The sequence below is a fragment of the Mandrillus leucophaeus genome, unplaced genomic scaffold (assembly GCF_000951045.1).
Source record: "Mandrillus leucophaeus isolate KB7577 unplaced genomic scaffold, Mleu.le_1.0 Scaffold938, whole genome shotgun sequence".
NCBI lineage: Eukaryota > Metazoa > Chordata > Mammalia > Primates > Cercopithecidae > Mandrillus > Mandrillus leucophaeus.
Window position 1 is genome coordinate 881,384 of NW_012110230.1, and position 21,279 is coordinate 902,662.

Below are 21,279 nucleotides of genomic sequence, written 5' to 3' on the forward strand. Positions count from 1 at the left end.
AGTCAACTTTTTTTGTGTGACTGAGAAAGCTCTCATAGATAAGTGAGCTAGCTCTGAAATACATAAAACCTTTTCATATGTAAATAAAGTAAAACCTGGCAGCTCTACCATCTGTGAGGGTGTGAGAGTTCTTGGAAAATGACTCATTCAGTTAGGCAAAGATGTGAAACCATATTTGAATGTAAAAATATGCAAACTACATAGAAACTAGGATACTGGGGACAGCAACAGCACATGCTCTTAACAATAGAGTGTTTAGAATAGATGTGAGATTGTTGAGAAATTGACAAATACTACAATAGTGAATGAAAAAACTGAAAGTAACAAATACTGCTTTTGAAAAATTGATCTTAGTATGTAAATGTAAGTGTTAAAGGGCCTACACAGATCATTTATTTCAACACCATTTTATGGATTACAGCACTAAAAAAGAATCTTAGGCCCAGAGAGGTTGACTGAGTTGCCAGTAGGACATAGGAAGCTGGTGGTGCTGGCAGGACTGGATGTACAGTGTGCTGACACCCAAGTCTCATCTTTTGCCTCTAGGCCTGACTCCATTTTACTTCTGAGAAAAATCCTCTACTGACTTTAATGTGTTTCTATAGTATTTAGGGCCTAAAAGATTATCCTTTCTTTTGTGCAGGCTCAGGAATTTATTATTAACTTGAGTGCTCCATGTAACATATTCAAGCTTTCACATCCAGAAAACTGGCGTCTTCATGGTTTTCATGAGATAAGACAGAAGACTACATCTTACGATATAAGGCAAATCACAATGCTTTGTTTTTCGGAATTATCTTTTCACATGATAACTCTCCAAATGTGCAATTTTAGTCATTATTTTATTTATCTAAGCTCTGCAGGATAGAGAAATTGAATTCTCCAAGTCTGTGTTGAGTAGAAATCCTCCAATGCTGTCCTAATGTCAGGGAGACACAACTTTAATTGATGCCTTTCCCTCCACTCCCTCAAAAAATGGGAGCCAGTTTTCCTAGGAACGTTTGATATCTTTCTCTTCTTTAACTGGGAATCAGTTTTCGTTCTAATAAATGTGGAATTATATCTCGTAAAACCAATAAACTGGTTTGGTTTTCCTTGCCCCAAAAGTTGGGAAAATGGAGAAACAAATAGAATTCAAATTTTCCTCCATTTACCTAACATGTATATAAAATGGACTATTTCTGAGATACTAAGATATGTGATAAAATTTTAACTTTTTCTCCTAAAAAGAAACAATGATACTAGTAATCTAAAACAGGGATCCCCAATGCCTGGGCCACAGACTGGTATCTGTCCGTGGCCTGTTAGGAACTGGGTCACCCAGCAGAAGGTCAGTGGTAGTTGAGCAAGCATTACCACCTGAGCTTGGCCTCCTGTCAAATCAGCAGTGGCATTAGATTATCATAGGAGTACGAATCCTATTGTGATCTGCACATGTGAGGGATTTAGGTTGCATGTTCCTTATGAGAATCTAATGCCTGATGATCTGAGGTGGAACGGTTTCATCCCAAAACTATCTTGCCCTGCTACCCCTCCATCCTTGGAAAAATTGTCTTCCATGAACCTGGTCCCTGTTCTAAAAAGGTTGGGGACCACTGATCTAAAACAATGATCAATTAAAATCATTTCAGTTTATGATTTTAATTCCAGTCTAAACAAAAGTTAATTATTGTTACCAAACTATACATATAGTCAGAGATTCATATATTTGAAGATTAAATGAATAGTTTGGTGACAATAATTAACTATTGTTTAGACTGGAATTAAAATTTGTCTGCATCTATTACTTGAAAATCAAAGACTTTATAGTACCCATGCTTCTTACTAATGCAAATACAGGAGCTGTGCAGGTAAGCAGTTTGGTAAGAAGTGAAGGGTGTGAACATTGGAGTCACATTGCCCAGTTTGAAGCCCAGTGCTGCCACTGTTATACAAACAACTCCAGGCAAGTTCCTTTGTTTTGCTTCTCATTTTGTAAAACAAGAGCACTAGTACTGCTTACACAGTAGGATTGAGGTAATATGTACATTTTGCTAACAAAGTACTTAGTATTTAACAAGAATGTAGCTTAGCTAAATTCTTGACTGGGCTAGTAGTACACTAACCTAATATATCCCCTGGGAGTTTTCTTTGTATTTCTTTTTTTTTTTTTTAATTTTTTTCAAAGTTCCAAAATCTGTTACTAGCTTATTTATCATTTACTTTTTTCTTTTAAAATAGTATCTGTTTAGTTGAGATCAGACAGACAGAATGATTATAAAACCCATCTATGTTTAAAAATGGCTATATAACCCATCACTCTTGGTCTCTTGTCTCTCTGTTTTACTGGTTTCCTCATTGATTACTGAATTAAATAAAACCATTGACATGTTCATTTTTAGATCTGTTGAAGAGTCATAATTATATCTTGCTTAAAGATGATCTTTTAGCAAATTACCTTTTAACACAATTAAGAGTACATTTTCTAAATCGATGAAAAGGAGAAGGAATAAAAAACCCACGCCCACTAAAAAGCTGTCATGACCATGTATTTCTTTCAAGTGTTAAAAAACATGTTACTCTTCTGCATTCTTGACTTACTCCAAGTTAAATGATAAGGTCATAATTATTACTAGAAAAGATATAGCAACAGTGGTATTTTGTTTTGTTTAATTCAGTGCTGGTGTATGAGTTATGTCACATTTCTTGTAAATGTAAATTTAAGGTTCGCATTTCAAATTTTTTAATATAAAAACATGAAGCCATAAGCAACCAGGTGGCACTCACACACCTTTTTTTTTAGTTGGTGGCTCTGTAGTTCACATGGATTTCTGGTTTCATGTCACAGACCATACTCAAGAGCTGGTTCATCACACTTTCCATATGTTTATTGTAGTATCCATTAAGTTCTTGTATCTTCCCTAATGTTTGTTCTTCTATTTCATCTGAGAGATTACTCTGAGAGCCCATTATCTACCAAAACAAAACAGACAGAATTCATATCATAATACAATTGTTTTACAAGTTAAATTTGTCCTAGCCTGTTTACTGATGATTGTCCTATGATGCACAATTTTTGTAGATTTTTTTTCGGAGAACCAACAGGATCACCAATGCTATGAGTGGGAAGGATGAACTTTCATAAAATATTGAAACTGGTCATAGCAGGTTACTTTCACTTTTAACCAACCTCCACATGTTACAAATTGAATACACATTTGTAATCATTAAACCGTGCCCAGAAGTTCTTTTCCATCACATTTTTCATGTATTTATAATCGTTTCCATTTAGTTCCCATATATTCCCTATTGTTTACCTTCCGAGTTATAAGTCTGGAAAACATAGTTGAAAGACACCATTAAACCCACTTTTGCTGGTTTTTAAAGACTGAATAACTAGTTTTTCTATTTTTAAAATACATTATCTGAATTGTGTCTTGTTTTTATCAGGAAGACATTCACAATGTGTCCTGTAAGATACCTTTATGTGCACAAATGTATTTCTTTTCTTTCTTTCTTTTTTTTTTTGAGACAGAGTCTTACTGTGTCACCCAGGCTGGAGTGCAATAGCGTGGTCTTGGCTCACTGCAACATCCGCCTCCCAGGTTCAAACAATTCTCCCGCCTCAGCCTCGCAAGTAGCTGGGACTACAGGCATGTGCCACCACACCCTGCTAATTTTTGTATTTTTAGTAGAGACAGGGTTTCACTATGTTGGCCAGGCTGTTCTCAAACTCCTGACCTCATAATCTGCCTGTCTTGGCCTCCCAAAGTGCTGGAATTACAGACGTGAGTCACAGCACCCAGCTGCTGAAGTGTGTTTCTTTGGGTAATAGATATTATCTTGAAAAATTTAGTGTAAGTTGTATTTCTTTCAAATTGAATATGCTTGTTCATTTAGTTACATCATAATTGTAGACACAGTTTAATATATCTTTCTAATTGCTCTTTAATTGCCAGAGATTCCCATTATTTTCCATTATCTTCTCTTTCCATGTAGCTTCTTTATCAAGGAATGATTTGACCAAAATATAATTTCATCAGAGGAGTTAACAATTTAAAGGAATTCTGCAGTGAAACACTTTGAAAGTTAGCCTTTACTAAAGCAAAAAATCAACTCCTAATGTATCTCCTTTGTAAATTCAGCCTTTCTTAAACATGGCATTTTAAAGACAAGAAGACTGTTTTATGTTTGTTTGCTTTTTCCTTCTGTGAGTGTTTAGGAAAAGTATGCATTTAATTTAATCCAAGATACTCCAGTAATGATTGACTTCTACTTCAGGGTGGTTAGACTATTCTAAATTCTAAAATCTGCATGATCTTTTTGAGTCCTAGGCTTGAAATCAAATGCCACTGAAGTGCTTGGGTTCGAGTTCTTTTCTGTTTACAGTCCAGGCAATGGGGTCTTCTCAGTTCAAAGAAAATAATTTTGAAAAGTTACAGCTTCTAAGACATCAAATAACTTTTGCAGAATAACATTTTGATAAGTGAGTATACAAGAAGCAGAAACATATGGATCGAATTTCCCTTGCTAAGAAGAAATTTTAAAATAGAAGAGAACTACTTATTGAAATGGTTCAAAATTTTTCCTCTAAATTTAGTGTCTTAAGTGGGATTCTACTAAATTAAAAAAAATTGTCTAAATTCAATGTCTTCTAGTGGTAAAAAATAAAAAACAAACTTGTGAAACTATTACCTACTTTTCTTTGGAACAGTATTAAAAATAGTTGTCTTTGGGTTGGTTTAGTGTAACTGTTGCGAATGACTTTGGAAAAGTTAATCTCAATCTCAGGTTCTCTATTTTTTTAAATAGGGATAATATCACCCATTTGATAAGATACTATAAAATGCAAACCAGATTCATTGGTAAGTGTGCAGAGCAGTTGTGTCTAACAAAAGTGTAATATGAGCCACAAAGGCAGCTCGTGTATATATATAAAATTATAAATTTTCTAGAAGCAACATTAAAAGTGTAAAAGAAGTAGGTGCAGTTATTTTAATAATATATTTAACCTAATAATATTCATATTTTGACATACAATCAATATAAAAATTATTACATTCTTTTATTTCATACTAAGTCTTTGGAATATGGTATGTATTTTACACTTAAAGCACATCTTGATTGGGACTAGCTACACTTCATGTGCTTAGTAGCTACATGTGAAGTGGTCACCATTTTGGACAGTGCAGCAATAAATGACAGCTGTTAATATTAGTTGAATTCTTAATGTGGCTTTTCAAGACACCCTAATCATTTTCCAGACAGACTTATAAAGATGACTCTTAGCACAGAAGTTTAACTCCGAACAAGTAATCAGTACATGTTAGTGATTACTAGTATAATTTTCACTGATTACTCTACTTGTACTTTTCAAATTTTTCCAATCTGTTTTGTATTTTCAGAAACATTGTAATACCCTTGTAATATCCCATAATGCCGTGTCTCATCCTGCATAATTAAACAAAATATTGTTTCTGAGTTTATTTGATGCCCAGTGATTTGAGTTTCTGCAGTGTTTCCTATGCAGTACTATAACAATGACTAGTCATATACTATTTTAAATGGTTTTCCTAGGGAAGAATTCCATATCTTGATATCTGCAGGCCGAGTATTGATTTAACCCATGTAGGAGTTTCAGTGAATGAAGGTAAGTGGCACAAAGGCAAGAATCATGTTCCTTGATGTATTATAAGTGCCTTAAACACTATCTGACACTTAATAGATGCTCAATATACATTCGTATTGAGTAGAATGATCAGATCTCTTGATATTACAGAGAACTCATTACCTATGTTCTGTTGCTCATGTTGGTGGAAGCCTGTTACCTGAATGTTTGGAAGAATGTATAAGTTAGTAGTCGATAATTCTGTAACATGTTATGATAGGTTTAAGAGTGACATGTGAGGACTTCTCCATTTTAATTTTCAGAATGTCAGTGTTGAAACTGATGTATAGCTTTACACCATAATGACTGATGGTGATGGAAGATCTTTAAATATTCAATACGTTTCCTTATAAGTTGTTTAAATGTTCCAGTTTAAGGTAAAGCAGAGCTTCAGGTCCCATCGTCACAAGAAAAACAATTTTATGCTCTCAATTTGTGACTGTCTCCAGCAAACAAAATGCTCTTGAGATATAAATTCAGGAAGACAGAGTAAAGATATAAAGGTCTTCAGTATGCCCAAGGCAACCATTTTCAGATTTTTTTTTTTTTTTTTTTTTTTTTGAGACGGAATCTCGCTCTGTCTCCCAGGCTGGAGTGCAGTGCCACGATCTCGGCTCACTGCAAGCTCCGCCCCCGGGGTTCACAACATTCTCCTCCCTCAGCCTCCCGAGTAGCTGGGACTGCAGGCACCCGCCACATCGCCCGGCTCATTTTTTGTATTTTTGGTAGAGACGGGGTTTTACCGTGTTAGCTAGGATGGTCTCGATCTCCTGACCTCGTGATCCGCCCACCTCGGCCTCCCAAAGTGCTGGGATTACAGGCGTGAGCCACCGCGCCCGGCTCATTTTCAGATTTTCTATTTAGATTCATGATCTATCTGACTTTTACTTGTATTAACAACAGATTTAATTTTTCTACTATAGTCCAGATTTCTTTTTAGCAATGTAATATCTTCTTTAGATAGGGTAGCACTAAGGAAGGGATAAATAGATTTTTGATGAAACAATATTTGCTAATGTACAGCCCACATTGGGATACCTGCTTCCGTTGATAAGTCAGGGAACTTGAAAAATCACATATATTAACAAGAGCTAAAAAGCAACAAAAAGTAACATCAAGATACAACACCCACAGCAGACAGGAGGCTGGTTTCTTGAGTCTCCTCCCAGACCTCTTAATTGCCCTGGGTTAATGAGGATGAGATTTAAGTGGAATAGCAATATGCCTGACATATGGAGGTCACGCCAAGGAGAGAAGATCTGTGCTAATGGTTTTACAATATGCTTGAAGTAGCCGAGGCTTAAATATGCTGACCTTTCTATGTGAGCTTTTGATCAAATAACTGTGAAATTGGCTTGGAGTGCTAATTATGAGAGCGATGAGGAGTTTTAATTATTTAATTATGAACTAAAGCAGAAAACAAATAACCAGAACAAGATATATATCTGATAAGATTCCTCTGGGGAAATGATATTTGAAGAGATTTAACACCAGCACTTTCTGAAATTGTGATCAGTTCTGTTATTACTTAAAAAAATGGAAATAATTATATCAGAAATATCCTATACAAGATAATCAAAGCTGGAGAATGTTAAGGATGATTATTTTCTCAGGTCCTAATAGATTATGGCTATAATAGGATTCAATAAGAAAGAAAATCAAAGAAAAAATATTATTCGTTCTTTCAACAAATATTTATTGCATGTCTACTGTGTGGCAGGCACTGTTCTAATGTCTAGGAAAATAGAGACCAAAACCAAGAAATGATTCTTTTGGTGTTTAAAGCCCCAGAAGGAAAGATAGGCAATATGCAAAAAAAGTAAATATAAAATATATCAGATAATGCTAAGTGCTATGAGGAAAAAGAATGGACTACAATATGTATTTATGACAGACACAATTTTAGATAAAGTGATAAGGAAGAGGCACTAACAATTGAATTGAGATCAGAGAAAGATGAATGTATCTAAAGAAAAAAAATATAGGACATGAGAATGGTACATGCAAAGGCCCTGTGGTAGGGGCATGTTCTATCTGTTGGAGGAAGAACAAAAGACCAATATGGATAGAACAGAACTAATAGAGTCTAGGGTGGTAGAAAACGTGGTGAGAGAGATAGCCAAAGGCCAGTCATGGAGGGTTGTATGAACTTAGGACTTTAGGATTTCTTATTTTTGAACACTGATAAAAATTTGTGTGTTTGCTGAGTGGTCCACTTAATCCTAGAAAGGACATTTTTTATTTGACAAAAAAGGTTTTGTTATTATGTAGTCCAATTTATCTGATCCTACATGAACTCCTTATCCATTACCATTAAAATAAAAGTTGTAAATAAAGAAGATTTCCAAATTGCTAATAATTTATTTGAAATGTCAGGCTCCTGCACAGAGCTTTGTTTATATTTTTACTGAGGCCAAAATAAAATGTCATAAAAAATTTAGTTATGATACATGGAGTTTAGCACTTTCTTTTAGCCCATGTTGCAACATGGAAAGGAAGGTGTAGGCTCCAAAGATTTCATGCATTTATGATTTACAGTAAGCTGCAGATATTTAAAAATATGCCAGTGTAGGAAAAAGCATTTCTTTATCTCTAAATGAAAGATTTATTGAATGAGTCAGCCAGTTGCAAAGGGAAACATCAGGAAATACCAGAAAGCTTTTCAGCAATTTGCAGCAATATCTACTTTGGTCATTTGTAAATCTTGGAAATGTTATTTATGTAACTAAACATATATATTTATATAAAAACAGGTTCTCTCAAGTTTTTGCTTACTAAAATATGTTAGTCAACAATCAGTGGTAGGAATGAGACTTTAAGCAATCCATTCAACTTGTATATTTGTGAATATGATTTTTAACATATACTATATATTACATAATAACTACTGATTGACCCTTTGTGTGAGAAATTAAAAATGTGTTGAAAGTGGAAACGTAAAATCAGTAATTATTATGTTTAAGATTTAGCTTGATGTTCAGCTTGGTTGAACTATATCTGCTCAATTGCAGCATATTTTTTTCTCTCAGTATTCTATATTACACCTTATGAATATGCGTCTTATCTATTCTGCATAAGAAACAGTGCTGACTTTCTCTTTGTTTTTGAGACGAAGTCTTGCTCTGACGCCCAGGCTGGGGTGCAGTGGCACGATCTCGGCTCACTGCAAGCTCCACCTCCCAGGTTCACACCACTCTTCTGCCTCAGCCTCCCAAGTAGCTGGGACTATAGGCACCCGCCACCACGCCCGGCTAAATTTTTGTATTTTTTTTAGTAGAGATGGGGTTTCACCGTGTTAGCTAAGATGGTCTCTATCTCCTGACCTTGTGATCCGCCCTCCTCGGCCTCCGAAAGTGCTGAGATTACAGGAGTGAGCCACCGCGCCCGGCCAGTGCTGACTTTCTTACTCACCTTAGATTGTATTAATCGAAACTCCTTATCTCTCTGCATTCTGTACTGGTCAATTTCTACCATTGCTTCCTCCTTGGCTTGCTTCAATCGCTTTCCTTTTCCTGAAAATTAACAATTTTATATATATACATATATTAACAAGGATATATATAAATAACTGTATATATATGTTACACACATATGCATATGGAACTGCAAACTTAGTTTTTTAAAAATAGATACATTCTTCATTATTTTTTGATTATTTTTTCTAGAATGGCAAACTTTACTAAAAAACAATAGATATTGAAAATTTTATTATTTTTTGTAGGATTCTTTAGGGCACGTAAATGACAACTTTTTTTTCACACTTACATGTTTAAATAAAATATCTGCCCATTTACTCACAGCAGTAATGCCAGAGAACAGATTTTAGCTGTCACTTATTCAAAAAGACATTATTTGGTCAGATTTTCGGTCTTGATTTGCTGCCAGAATCCCTCAGTCCACACCAACTGGATCCTATTTAACACTGGCAGATCTCCAAAATCGCTACAAACATGCAACTCAGACTCTATCAAACTAAACTTACAATTTTTAAAAACGGTTTATTGGGATTTTTCCTTACCATTTGTTGACTCTACAAGGTCTGATTAAGCCTCACAATACATCAAAGCAATTTTTTTTTTTTTTTTTTTGTAACTTTCTCTGAGGGGAACTTGCTTGAAAGTGGCTATAAAACCAATTGTTTTTAATGATTAGGAGATTTAGTTAAGTAGCCTTTTTTCTTTTATTAAGAGCAAAGGTGTAAGCCTTAAGCTAGCAGACAACATAAATGAAAGTTTTAGACGAATACAATGCTATGGTAATCATTAGCTGAGCACATGACTTTTTCTGACAACAAGAGTAAGTTTGGTGGGGGGGGCGCGGTTATAGACTAATATTAATTGGTGCTTTGCTCTCTCCACCCACCACCTTGGGGCTTAGCTACTAATGCTTCATGATCATTAAAACTTTAAAGAAATTCTGAACTACATTAAAATTCTTTTTTTCTATGAATCTATTGTCTTTCAATTTCAGTAAAATACCTATATTCTTTTGCCCATTTAATAGATTTTTCCTCTGATAATGTTTCTTAAGTATTGTTTACAATTTCTGTCAACCATTTGTTATATTGTAAAGACTTTGAACTATAAAAAAATGTGTTCTCAGGTAGCATGAAAGAAAATCTGAGTGTAAACTTTTATTTGTCTTCCATTTACCTATGTATGTATCTACCTTTGCAGCATTTGCACAGAGATTATTTCTCAATTTCTTTCTCTTCTGAGTTGCTTCACTAGTCACTGTATGTATGTGGAATAAAAAGAGTCACTGAGTTACGTATTGAAATGTGTCTCTTTTAATGTCTCCCACCCTTGAATGGAACTGGGAAGTCCTCATTCAGGACAGACATTTCGCTCTGCCTACACTTTCTTTAAAATCCAAGGTCTGCTGAAAACTGCTGCTCTTCTGTTGCTTGAGGCTTAATGGAACATTAATAGCAATGCTTATCTTTATCTTAATTAATGCTCATTACCATTTTGTATATACCGATTCCTTCATTCTCTATAGTTGTAACCATTTTGTGACAACTACATGTATGTTATTCACAGAGATTCTCTGTGAACAGAATAAATCAATGATATGTTGGTAGGAAAAACTATTCCTTGATCTCCAACCTGCTTTCTTCTGTTTGTCATTTACATCAGGACAAAAATACAGAATGTTAATGTGTTGATTTTTGTTTAGTAACAATGGGTTGTAGGATACATAATTATTTTACAAAATAAATCACATGCCTCACTACTCTCCATCTTAATTGCATAATATCTAAAAATAGTGGTTTTAAAGTTATGCCTCTCTAGCACATTAAAAAAAAATCATAGGAAAGGCTCTGTGTGCCCTACCCTTGAGCAGAATTCAGCACTCCACTAAGAGGCTGTATATTAGCTCCATCACACGGTGACAGGCTCAGAGTGTGTCTGTGATTCCCTTGTCATGGCACCAGTCACCTGCTGGTTCTCATTCAATTAAATGGGAGAGCCACAGGGAAATCGTTGCTGGCACAGCAATTTTCTGGATAGACTCAGCAGCTGCTGCTGTGTGAGAGCCTGCATATGCTCCACCTGATTTAATCCAGTGGAAAAAAACTGGAGCCTAAAGCCCACTGTTCTGTTAGAGGTGAAGCAAAATGCATGCATCAAATCCACTCATACTAACCTCTAACTTGCTTCTCTCTCTGTGTAAGAATATGGCAATTCTGAAATTATACTTATTTCTTTGTAAGCATTAAAAACATGGCTGCTGTGACCAAAAGTGGGAAGAAAAGACATTTGGACTGATTTTCAGGTGGTTTGTGGGAAAAGGATTAAGAAAATCAATTTTGGGCAGCAATTTTACACACTGAACTCTGTGTAGGAGACAAAGGGTAATGCTCGAAGATGGAATCTTCCTGGCCTTCTCATTAGGACAGGCCAGGTGAACTGACTGTTCCCAGAGGTGATAAGTTCGTGAGGTACAGAGAAACCTAATTCTGTTGATTGCTAAATTTGTTCTAGACTCTTCCTGATGGAGAAGATAGGATTTCATTTATCATCTAAGGCAATCAGAATCATGCACTAGGCATCACTGCAATAAAACATTAGAAGCTTTGTAACTTTTAGCAGGTTACTGAGTTTTCTCATCTATAAGACAGAGTTAATAATGTACTATAAAAAGTTATTGGAGGGATTATTAAAATGTATATAAAATGCTTGACAAAAGTAGTTAATTATTTTAAATCATTATTAGGAACACAGGTTCAATTCCTAGGGGCCTTTTGCTAAAAAAAAAAAAAAAAAAGGCAAGGAGTGAAAAAAAAAGAAGGCAAGGAGTAAAGCATGAGTTTGAGGAGAAGTCCTCAGGCTGTCACTAGAGAAGCCTCTGGAAGCTTTCCCTAGGATATTTAATTGGAGGTATGCAGAGGACAGCTGGGCAGACAAGATTGGGATGCAGGAGGAAGGTCTGAAATGAGGACAGAGATTTGCATGTTAGTCATTGGGGCCTGTTTATATGCTGGTTATAGCAATGGGATTTAGACAGAAGTCAAGGGAGAGTATACAGAATGAGGAGAAAAGAAGGCTAAAGTCTCAACTTGGGGGAATATTAACACTCAACCTTCAAGAAAAAGGAGGAGGAAGCTTGGAAGGAGCAAGTAGTAGTCAGAGAAGTAGGAGAAACCAAAAGACAGAAGAGAACATTCCAAGAAGGACATGGCCAGCAGTATCAAATGACACAGAGAACTGACACAGAGAACTGAAATAAGAGATATTTAATCAATGTTACTAGATGTCTATTATGCACCACACACTATTGTAGATCTATGGATATAGCAGTGAAAGCTGCAAACTTTTTGTTTCATGGAGTTTGTGTTCTGAATGTAGTTGGGGAGATAAAAATAGAAAATGGACAATAAGTATATAATATGTCAGGGATGATGATGAAGAAGAAAGGAGAATAAGGGGTAGAGAAACATGGTGGTGGATTCTACTTTAGACAGCTCAGGCCTCTCAGATGAAACAGTATGTGAACAGAGGCCTAAAGGAATAAGGCAACTAGTCATGCAGATATCTGAAGGGGAGAAGTCTTCCAGGCAGAGAGAACAGCAAGTGCAGAGGCCTTGAGGTGGGAGGATGTTTGCCATGCTGAAGGGAGAGCAAAAACACCATCATGGCTGGAGCAAAGAGAAGAGGATGGTTGAATGTTAGGAGATGGTATTAGATAGTAGCAGGACCAGGTCATATTGATCTCACAGGGCATGGTAAGAATTTTGGTCTTTGGAATACTAAATTCATGAAGGGTTCTTAGCCAAGGCGTGACACAATACTACTTGTGATTTAAAAGGATTTCTTGACTGGGCATAGTGGCTCATGCCTGTAATCACAGCACTTTGGGAGGCCGAGGCAGGTGGATCATGAGGTCAAGGGATCAAGACTATCCTGGCCAACATGGTGAAACCCCGTCTCTACTAAAAATACAAAAGTTAGATAAGCATGGTGGTGCATGCCTGTAGTTCCAGCTACTTGGGAGGCTGAGGCAGGAGAATCTCTTGAACCCAGGAGACAGAGGTTCAGTGAGTCGAGATCACGCCACTGGGAACAGAGTGAGACTCTGTCTCAAAAAAAAAAAAAAAATTTCTTTGGCTGGTGTGGTGAAAATAGAAAATACACTGTGGGGTAAAGGAGAAGCAGAAAGATCAGTTTGGAATTTGCTGCAATTGTTCAGGCAAATGTTAATAATTGCTGGAAATGGTAAAGTAGTAGTGGAGCTGGCAAGAAGAGGGTAGATATATTTTGGAGGTGGAGCTGATACATGAGCATGAGAGACAGGTACGAGTCAATGATGACAGCAACATTTTATTTTGGGGATGGAGTCAATACTGCAATTTCGTTGATATGCCTATTCAATATCCAATAGTGACGCTGAGAAGGCTGACATTTACATGAACTTAGAGATCAGGGAAGCAACAAGTGCTGGGAATATCAAGTTTGGGAGTCATCAACATGAAGCTGGTATGTAAAGCCATGAGATTAGATGAGACCACCTCAGAAGTATCTGCTGATATATAAGAGAATAGGTCCAAATTGGGGTCCCGACTTTAGAGATTGAGAAGACAATAGGAAGCCAACCATGAGAGTAGTGTTCCAAAGTCAAATGAAGAAAGAGTTTCAAAGATGAAAGAGGGATCTAATTGTGAATGAGATATTGAATTAACATTGGGTTTAGCAAGACTGGTGATCTTGGCAAGAGGAGCTATTGGTCGAGTTATATGAAGTAATGTTCAATAGAAAATGGAATGAAAAATTGTAGACACAGGGAATATAGGCAATTTCTTTGAGAAGTTTTAACCAACAAAGCAGAACAAAGAAAATAAAATAAGGGCTCAAGGTGGTCAAGTGGATTTGACAGTTAGAGGGTTTAATTGTGCCCCCCAAAAAGATATGTTGGAGTCCTAACTCCTGGTACCTCTAAATGTGACCTTACTTGGAGATAGGGTCTTTGCAGATGTAATCAGGTTAAAATGAGGTATAAAGGATTAAGATGGGTCCTAAATCCAATAATTGGTTCTCTTATAAGGGAAATTTGAATACAGAGGCATAGAGTCAGAGCAGACACACAGGGAGGAAGGCCATGTAATGATGGACATACAGATTAAAACGATGCAGCTGCAAGACAAGGAGTGCCAAGGATGACTGGCTACCACAGTGACCAGGAAAGAGGTATGGGTGTTTCTCCCTTAGTTCCTCCAGAAGGATCCAACCCTGCTGGAACCTTCTGTTTGGACTTCTGGCCTCCAGAACTCTGAGATAATCAATTTCTGTTTAAAGTCACCTAGTATATGGTAGTTTGTTACAGCATCTCTAGGAAACAAATGCAGAGAATCAGCAAGGAGCATAGAGAAAACAACGCTAGTTGAGCATTGGAGCCAAAGCCAGATACCCTAGTGCGGTGAAAAGAGTAGATATTGAAATGAATGTGCCACCTGACAAAAATATGCATAAACAGTTCAGAAGCCATTTTTATTTGCTGTATAAACAAAGGGTACTTTGGTAATGTTTGAAGATTTCTGTTAGTAATAACAATTTTTGATCTATTCTACCACTCAGAAAACAAAGCAAAACCAAACCAAACAAAACTTCTTGGCTTTAGGGGGTTGTCAATATTAAGATGAAACCAACCTGATTCAAAGAATGCTCTTACTTTTCCCAGCTACTACAAACATTGGGAAAGAAATGTCACCAGAAAAACAAAGAGGCAACCTCTCCTTTGGTGACTGTCACTGCTAGAGCTTCTCTTACACTAAATCTATTGCCTGTCAGATCTCCACTTCCTGGATATTTTCTTTTGCTTTTCTTCTACTTGTATTGTCCTTGTTAAAAATACAATAAATAGTTTTGTGTAGCTCCTGGACTGAATATAACCAAATCCTATTAATAGATGAAAATGCTCTGTGGTTATTATTTTAATATTACCCACTTGAAGAAATGAAAGCCTAATACACTTACAAATACCCTGTTAGTCTGTGGACTATAAAGGAAGAGGAAGTATTTACAGGCCTACAAAACTTGTAAGACAGGCCATGAAATTCTTATACAACAACTTTTATTTTATCAGTTTATTAAAAGTCTTGTCTTTATGAACAAAAGCATCCACTTGCATAGTGAAGAATTTATTAAATCGAGGTGCTTGTTTAAATAATTCAGAATATATGCATATTGGAAGCAAATAGGAAATTTGCTGATTTAAAAAAATTATTGATGGTTGGCATCCTATAGACCCACAAAAATAAATCTGAATTACAGTATTATCTGATGTATTATCTAGAATGCAGAAATATTTTCTTAAGTATTTATTTTGCACCGAAGTATAAATCAATGAAAGACCTCATAGAGGACCAGCTTAAGAAATCTCCAGGACTTAACTATTTTGCTGTTTTTGCAACAGAATTCTTTTTATTGGATATTAAAATAATATTAATAGCTAAAATTTCTTGAGCAACTTCTATATGCCAAGTTGTGCTTTAAGTCTTTCATAAGTGTTAACTCAGTTAATCATGATAACTCCATGAGGTAGGTACTGTTAATATCTCCATTTTGAGGCTGAGGAAATAGGCACAGCAAGGTTAAGAGGTAACCCGCCCAAGGTCACACAGCTAATAAGAAGCAGAAGTTAGAGAGGCACCCAGGCAGAGCAGCTGTAGGGGATGAGCACTGACCATACGATTTTTAGAGAAAGTGTGTTCTTCACTTGTATTACAATTGTCTACAGCTTTTAGACATTTTTATTATAACTGCTTGTTCAATTTTTCTCATCTCCAGATTGGAAAATTTACTTTTTTTTTTTTTTTGCTGTTTCTTTCAATCTCTATCCTGTAATGCAATTTGTCATTTTTAGTTAAGCACAAATGCTACTCTGCAGCTTCCAAAGTAAATAAATTGAGTGTTTATTTCTAGGAGAGTTTACCATGTATGTTCAGAAATGATTTGGGAATATGAGTTCTTTATGTGATGTTGAATTGCATGCATTTGAGTATTTCAGAACGATGTTAATGCAGAGCTATAGAGTTTTAAAAGTTTGCAATGGGTGTAAGTGAAGTAAATACTTCTCTTAAAAAAGGTCATGACTAAAAGTAAAAATGCAACATATTTCAGAGAAACACAAGCCTCTATTCTTCCTGTTGATAATGGTACTTTGAATTTCTAATCTAATTCTGATTGAAGTTTCAGGTCAATACCCCAACCTGGATCTCCAGGGCAGATCTCTGATGTTTAGGTAACTTGTCTTGGACCAACACACCCACTTCTATGTTTTGATTAATGAACAATTTATTAAGTAAAGAGCATCGAATCTAGGTAAGATAATTTAAAGTAGTGCAAACTACTGTGATTTCACCTAAATTCAACCAAAATAGTAAGGCTATTTTGCACATAAATATGTGTGAGAGCTTTAACTAATAAATATAACCTGTAATCAGTGAATACAGACAAATATCTGAACATTTCTAGTCATCCTACCAGAAGCAGTCCCAGTCTCTTTGTTTTAGGAAAAGTAGACCCAGAACTTACAGCAGGGGTAAAAACAAATGGAATGAGATCATTCTAGTCTATTTCTTTCTTCTATTGTTATTACTTATAGTAACATACAAAAATACATGACATATATTAAAAATAAAAATAACTCTAGTGTGTATTTTGCTTTACTATCTTACACATATTTTTCTGATTCTTGCAACCTCTTGTTCATATGTATGTGTGTCTGCGTGTATTATAACTTCTATTTTTATTTACAGAAAGAAAATCTGAAACTTGGAGATGTTAAATGACATTAAGAATCATAGGTTTTCAACTCAAGCCAATGCTTTTATAGTCTACTACTTCCCAGTCTGACTTCCGAAGCCTGTCCACATTCCTGCCCACGTCCCTGTCAGATTTCATCTCTCTCAGTAGCTGGTGTATGTCTTGAGAGCAGAGACCTGCATATTCAATTTCTATAGACCTCATGGCCTTCTGGAGAGTTCCTGATACATCAAGTTCATAATCCCTTATCTGTATCCCTAAAGGCAAAACAAATAGATCATATACTGTATTATGTAGTAATTGCACCAGGATCTGAGGCAGTTCTCCTTATTGGAATATATTAATATTTTTGCAGCATAATATAAAAATAACCGTATTAATCTTGCATTTTCCTGAAACGATTAACATGTGAATTGCTGTTTTCTTTATCTTTTCCTCTTTCTTGCCCTTCCTTCTTCCTCTCTTTCTTTTTCTTAAAAATAATACACTCAAGAGTCTTGTTCTCGCTCTCTATGCCCAAGTTTCTGAGAGTCTTGTAAATAGATTTAAGAAAGAGAAAATGACCATAGACCTTCTAATAGTGGTGTTCACTATTGTGACTTCTTGGTCCTCATTCTGAATCTCATTATGCCTTAATATGTCAGAATTTCAAATGAATCTTTTTGTGGAAAAATAAAGCAAAAGTGTATGGGTTTACTAAAATGATAACTATCTTTACCTCTCCTGTCATCGTGACTCTTTTCCCTTTTTAAAATAGTAATTTGTGCATTTATCTCACTGGGAAGTTCTTTAAGGAAGAACTAGGTCTTATTCATCAGTGTAAACATCAAAGTGGCCTGGAATTAGTAGATACCCAATGAACACTTATTGAATTAAATAAACAAATGAAACAAAAACCACTGAAACTTTAGGGAAATTATAACATACCTAGTATATAAGGTAATATTTCTATTTTGCCATAGATTGCTTATGTGAGTAAGCTGTTGTAACTATAAACTGTAATGCCTGCTGATAGCTTTAAGAAAACAGTTTCTATCCAGTTAAAACTGACCTCAAAGCCTGTGGCTTCTGAGGCAAAGAGGACAGGCTGACATTCTCCATAAAACTGAGTGCAGAGGTTAGTTGTTGAAAGTCAAAATATTTTCCAGCATGTCTTTAAAGCCTGGGTATTTATTATTACTGGTTGAATATCCCCTTGAATATTCATGAACAAAGACATGGCAGGCTAAGAAAAAAGTATGCAGGTATTTTAAGTTACTGGCAAATGAAATGAACATTTTTGTATAGAAATAAGACAATATGTACTTTTCAATACTGAATTCTAAGGAAAGATTGCCCAAGGACAGTATATTCACTAGAGAAAAGGAAAAGAAATTGGACTTTCATCTTTATTCTGAAATTTGAAGCCAGGTTGCCCTTAGTGGCTCCCACCCCAAAACAACTTGCATGTTTAGCAATTCTTTTATTCTTTAAGGACTTGAAAAAAGGAGAAATGGTTGGTAAAAATTATTTGGGTTATACAATAATATTGATTAATCTATACTCAATATTTCATTTTGTATCCTCCATAATAAGAAAGCAAAGGCAACATAACTATCACATCTTTAAATTATCTGGTCTTCTGTTCTGAAAATTTTAAATATTGTTAAAGAAGTGTTTTAAAAGGCCTGGCATGGTAGCTCACTCCTGTAATCACAGTAATTTGGGAGGCAGAGGCAGGTGGATCTCTTGAGCTCAGGAATTTGAGACCAGCCGAGCAATATGGCGAAACCCCCATCTGTACAAAAACACAAAAATTGGCCAGGTGTGGTGCTGTGTATCTGTGGTCCCAGCTACTCTATAGGCTGAGGTATGGCTTTAGCCTGAGATGAAGGTTGCAAGGAGCCCAGATCATCTGCATTCCAGCCTAGGAACAGAAGCAGACCCTGTCTCAAAAAAAAAGAAAAGAAAAGAAAAGAAAAGAAAGAAAGGCAGAAAGAAAGAAGGAAGGAAGGAAGGAAGGAAGGAAGGAAGGAAGGAAGGAAGGGAAGGAAGGAAGGAAGGAAGGAAGGAAGGAAAACCCTGAAACTTTTAAAAAGAGAAAGTTCTCTATGCTGTTTCAACCACAGTCCTGAACTGCTTTGTTTTCTATAAAATTACTCTGCATTCATATCGTCTTGCAACCATTTCCACACTTTGCTGTAGGAAAAGAAATTGAGAAATAGGTAAAGTTTGCCTTCACTCTCTTTCTTCTTCCTTTCCTCTTCTATCATCTCCACCTGGAGTCGTTCCTTTTGTGTTGTTGATGCCCATGTTGCTGAATGTTCAGGAAATCTATTTATCTTAAGAAAAGGAAATGAGTTTACCTGTGGTTGAAAACCTTCGTGTACCTGCCTTATTCCAGACTTACTTTCTTATGTTGTAATATATTCCTTCATTTCATTTATTACGTTTAAATAATTCAGTACCTACTCCAATCCCATCACTACATTCATCCCAAGAGTTACATAAGTAACATTTTGAAAATATGGCCCCTGTTTTGCCAGACTGAATCTAATTGCAGAGGCAGGACACACAATCACAAGGAGAGCGAATGACACTGCAAATTATTGTAGATTGAATAATGAGGTGATATGAAATGGGATAGTGAAAAAAAAAAGTCTTGGCTTTGGGAACCTGAATTCCAGTTGTAGGTCTGAGACATATTAATTTTTTTATTATACAAATTGTGTAAATTTTGTAAAGCACAGTGGTTAAGATCTGGGCTTGGAAATTACAGCTCATCTAAATCTTGTCTCTACCATTTACCCTCTGTGTGACCTTGGACAAGTTGTACAATTTCTCTAAGCTTCACTTTTGCTTTTTCAGTAAAGGTTGTGAGGAATAAAGATAAGCAATGAGCATGGTGCCCGGCACAATATTTTCTATTTTTAAAATATAACCTTGAACAAATCAGTGACTCAATTTCTACATACATTGGGAATAATATTAATATCCTATTCATTTGGCTGTTGTGAGTATCAAAGAGAATAGGAAAGGGGTTGAAGTTCATTGAGGACATTCTATATGTAAGTACATGAATGCATGACCAAATGAAAAGACAGCTGAGTCCAGTGACAAGTGCCTGTAGTCCCAGCTATTTAGTAGGCTGAGGCAGCAGGATCTCTTGAGTTCAGGAGTTGGAGTCCAGCCAGGACAACATAGTGAGACCCCTGTCTCTTGAAAATAAATTAATAAAAATAAAAAGAGAGGTAGAAAATGAGAATAAAATGAAAGTATTTTAAAATATTAGATATTAAAAAGCTATCAAGAGGTTTGAGAATGAGCTATTATTATTTTGATTTTATGGAAATGAAAACTGATGCTTATAAAAAATAAGTAATTTGCTCAGGTTTACTCACTAATAAGTAGATTAAATCCAGAAGTTGTCTATCTCTTAACAATGTTGAGAAAACTGAGGCATGGCATAGCCAAGGTTTAAGCCCACATCTCTATAATCTTAATGTCCATGAACACGTGACCTCTCAAAAGAATCTGAATGAGGAAACTTCATCCATACTCTAGAAATAAGGAACATATAGCTGGGTAATTTTAATGAATGGGTGAAGGTCTCACAGGGAGTACAGTAAACCAAAGTTTGAAACAAGGTCTGCCTAATCCAAAAGTCTACGCTTATCCTGCATTCCACTGCTTCGTTTATTTCGTGACAAACCCCTCACAAGTGAGACTTACTCTTCTTGGCTTCCTCTAGCTTGTCCTTGGCCCGTTTTTCTGCCTGAAGAAGCTGGTGGATTCCCTGAGACTGGCTCGTCATGGTAGTCTGCTCCAAGCAAGTGGCTTCTGTGAAATCTGGGAAGTAATGGGTTCACTTATTCTTTCAGAAATTAACATGTGACTCCGATTATTGTGTCAACAGAGAGTTCTAAATGCAGCTGTTTCAAACTGGCTTGATTGGCCTGGATAGCTGGGTCCCAAGGAAAGCCCAAGGTGGCATCTAGAAAAACAAGTTAAACCAATGTGAATAAATTGAGAACTTAACCATTTCTGCCAATCTTAGCTCTTCTGTATGAGATAAGGAGATATAGATGAGGTGTTGCATCTACTTATAAATAATGAGTAAGAGACCTTTTAAGAATGTTAATTTCCCTAATCTTCCAAGAAACGTTGACATGTTTACTGAATTTTTCTTTTAAGTAACAAGATCTTTCTTGTTCTTTGTCCCTTCAGTACTTTGTTTCAGGTCTTTTTCTTTGTTTCTAGTGATTCAGTTATCTGCTTGCAGAAAATGTGTTAATCTTTTGTTAGGAAAGAGATTCCCTAGCTTTGGGCATAGAAAGTGGACTAAGGATTTTTTTCCCCCAAGGTCTCAGGTGACAGGAATGAAAAGAT

At 35.9% G+C, this 21,279-nt stretch overlaps 1 protein-coding gene across 3 annotated transcripts; it reads right to left on the bottom strand.

The window, feature by feature from the left end:
- Positions 1–2,523: 2,523 nt before the first annotated feature.
- ATP6V1G3 (ATPase, H+ transporting, lysosomal 13kDa, V1 subunit G3) lies at positions 2,524–21,000 on the bottom strand. 3 transcript variants are annotated; one of them, XM_011970253.1, is made up of 5 exons: positions 20,930–21,000; positions 20,623–20,739; positions 16,630–16,675; positions 9,059–9,159; positions 2,635–2,952 (listed from the first exon to the last, which is right to left on the bottom strand). In XM_011970253.1, the coding sequence occupies exons 2-4, from the start codon at positions 20,702–20,704 to the stop codon at positions 9,108–9,110; spliced, it is 180 nt and encodes a 59-aa protein (XP_011825643.1). In that variant the 5' UTR covers positions 20,705–20,739; positions 20,930–21,000; the 3' UTR covers positions 2,635–2,952; positions 9,059–9,107. The 3 variants fall into 3 exon arrangements, with proteins under 3 accessions (XP_011825641.1, XP_011825643.1, XP_011825642.1); XM_011970251.1 differs by lacking the exon at positions 20,930–21,000 and having other exon boundaries at positions 2,524–2,952; positions 16,630–16,647; positions 20,623–20,722; XM_011970252.1 differs by lacking the exon at positions 16,630–16,675.
- Positions 21,001–21,279: the final 279 nt, after the last annotated feature.

Bases quoted from the DNA above. Each gene is read 5' to 3' on its own strand.
- ATP6V1G3 (XM_011970251.1), bottom strand. From the start codon at position 20,704: ATGACGAGCCAGTCTCAGGGAATCCACCAGCTTCTTCAGGCAGAAAAA. The intron at 2,953-9,058 runs GTGAGTAAGAAA...TTGTTTTGGTAG, and splicing joins TTCGATTAATACAATCTAAG to ATAATGGGCTCTCAGAGTAA.